We start from the raw sequence: 1,279 nt of genomic DNA, 5'->3' as shown, positions 1-1,279 counted from the left end.
TTAGTCTTTCTGTGAGCTCTAACACCGCTCAGAGTATTGCTTCCGGTAGTAGTGGTAGTAGTGGTGGTGGTGTCAGCCGAATGTGGGCGAGCAAACATTCGGATGAACCTAGGACAGAGTCGTGCAGCAGTGGCCACCGTGCCCCGCGTCACCCAAAGCTGTTTATGGATGTAGGATCGCTAACAGTGTGGTTGGCGGAGGAGCACGCTGAATTCAGATCACACATGCTCCATAATCCTTCTGTGTGGACCTTCGGTCGTCTTTTGGGCTTCTTAGGGAAGCGGCGCTTCATGGAGCAGCTGTGGGACTTTTGTCTCTCTAGTTACTGCGTGGTGCCCAGGTGCGTCCTCACCGCTGCTGCTGAAAACAGGGTTCCTGAACACCACCGTGAGGGGTGGGAGCGCCTCTGCCGGCAGTACACCGCCCCTGTGGCGGTGATGGGACCGCTGACAAGCACCGTGTCGGACCTTTCTGCATTTGGAGGGGATGCATGTACACGTTTTTTTGGTGCAGGGGCACCGCACGACGGCCCTCGGAATCCGCTATTCTTCCGAAAGGGTGGGTCGCCGGCGGCATCGGTGCTTTCGATCAATTCCCTCACCCATGAACCAGACGAAGTGCACTCGTGGACGGGAGGCCAGAGCGTGGGCGGCGGGGCGACAACAACACACAGCAACCTGGAGGTCTGTACCAGTGGCACTTTCTCTCGTCCCGGTGAGCGCTGCGTTATTATGAAGGCGCGGCGCCCCATCAACGCAGGAGATGAACTGCGCTACGAAGCCACCCCCTTGCCGTAACGGAGAGGAGGGGGTGGGGGGCGGGTGACGTTTAGCAATATCTGCGCACAGACGCCACAGTTAAGTGAAGTCTCGAGGACTGGCAGCGTAACGGGATAAAATGGGATTTGGAGATACCATGTTTCTTATGTAGTATTATATATAGGCGCAAGATGTCTACCACATATATATTTGAAAAAAATAAAATGAAAATAGTCAAAGTTTGAATACTGGTTTCTTTTGCATGTGATGCCGCGGGAAAGACGGCAGGAGAACCTCACATTTCCGGATGCAGCAGAGTAGGGGTGGAGTTGGTTCTTGATGTTCGTTGTAGTTGCGTGTGTATGTTTATCTTGTGTCTTGCTTTAATGTGTTTTGTTTTATTTTTATCTTGCTTTTGGGTCGTGTTTTCTTGATTACCTCGTCTCTACAGGGTGGGTACCAGGAAAACGGCCTTCGGATTATTGCTTATTTGACGAATAATCAGAATTGATTCTTCCAGG

The 1,279-nt window shown here is 52.3% G+C and overlaps 1 protein-coding gene across 1 annotated transcript; it reads left to right on the top strand.

Moving 5' to 3' along the window:
* On the top strand, positions 1-797 carry TM35_002921000 (uncharacterized protein; the record flags this gene model as incomplete). Its single annotated transcript, XM_029032082.1, has 1 exon — positions 1-797. A coding segment is annotated over one exon (797 nt), but the record flags the coding sequence as incomplete, so codon positions are not given.
* Between the last annotated feature and the right edge of the window lie 482 nt (positions 798-1,279).

This window comes from Trypanosoma theileri, assembly GCF_002087225.1.
Source record: "Trypanosoma theileri isolate Edinburgh chromosome Unknown TM35_Tth_292_V1, whole genome shotgun sequence".
Taxonomy (NCBI): Eukaryota; Euglenozoa; class Kinetoplastea; order Trypanosomatida; family Trypanosomatidae; genus Trypanosoma; species Trypanosoma theileri.
The sequence above is the reverse complement of the archived record's forward strand: the minus strand, read 5'-3'. Positions and strand labels throughout refer to the sequence as shown.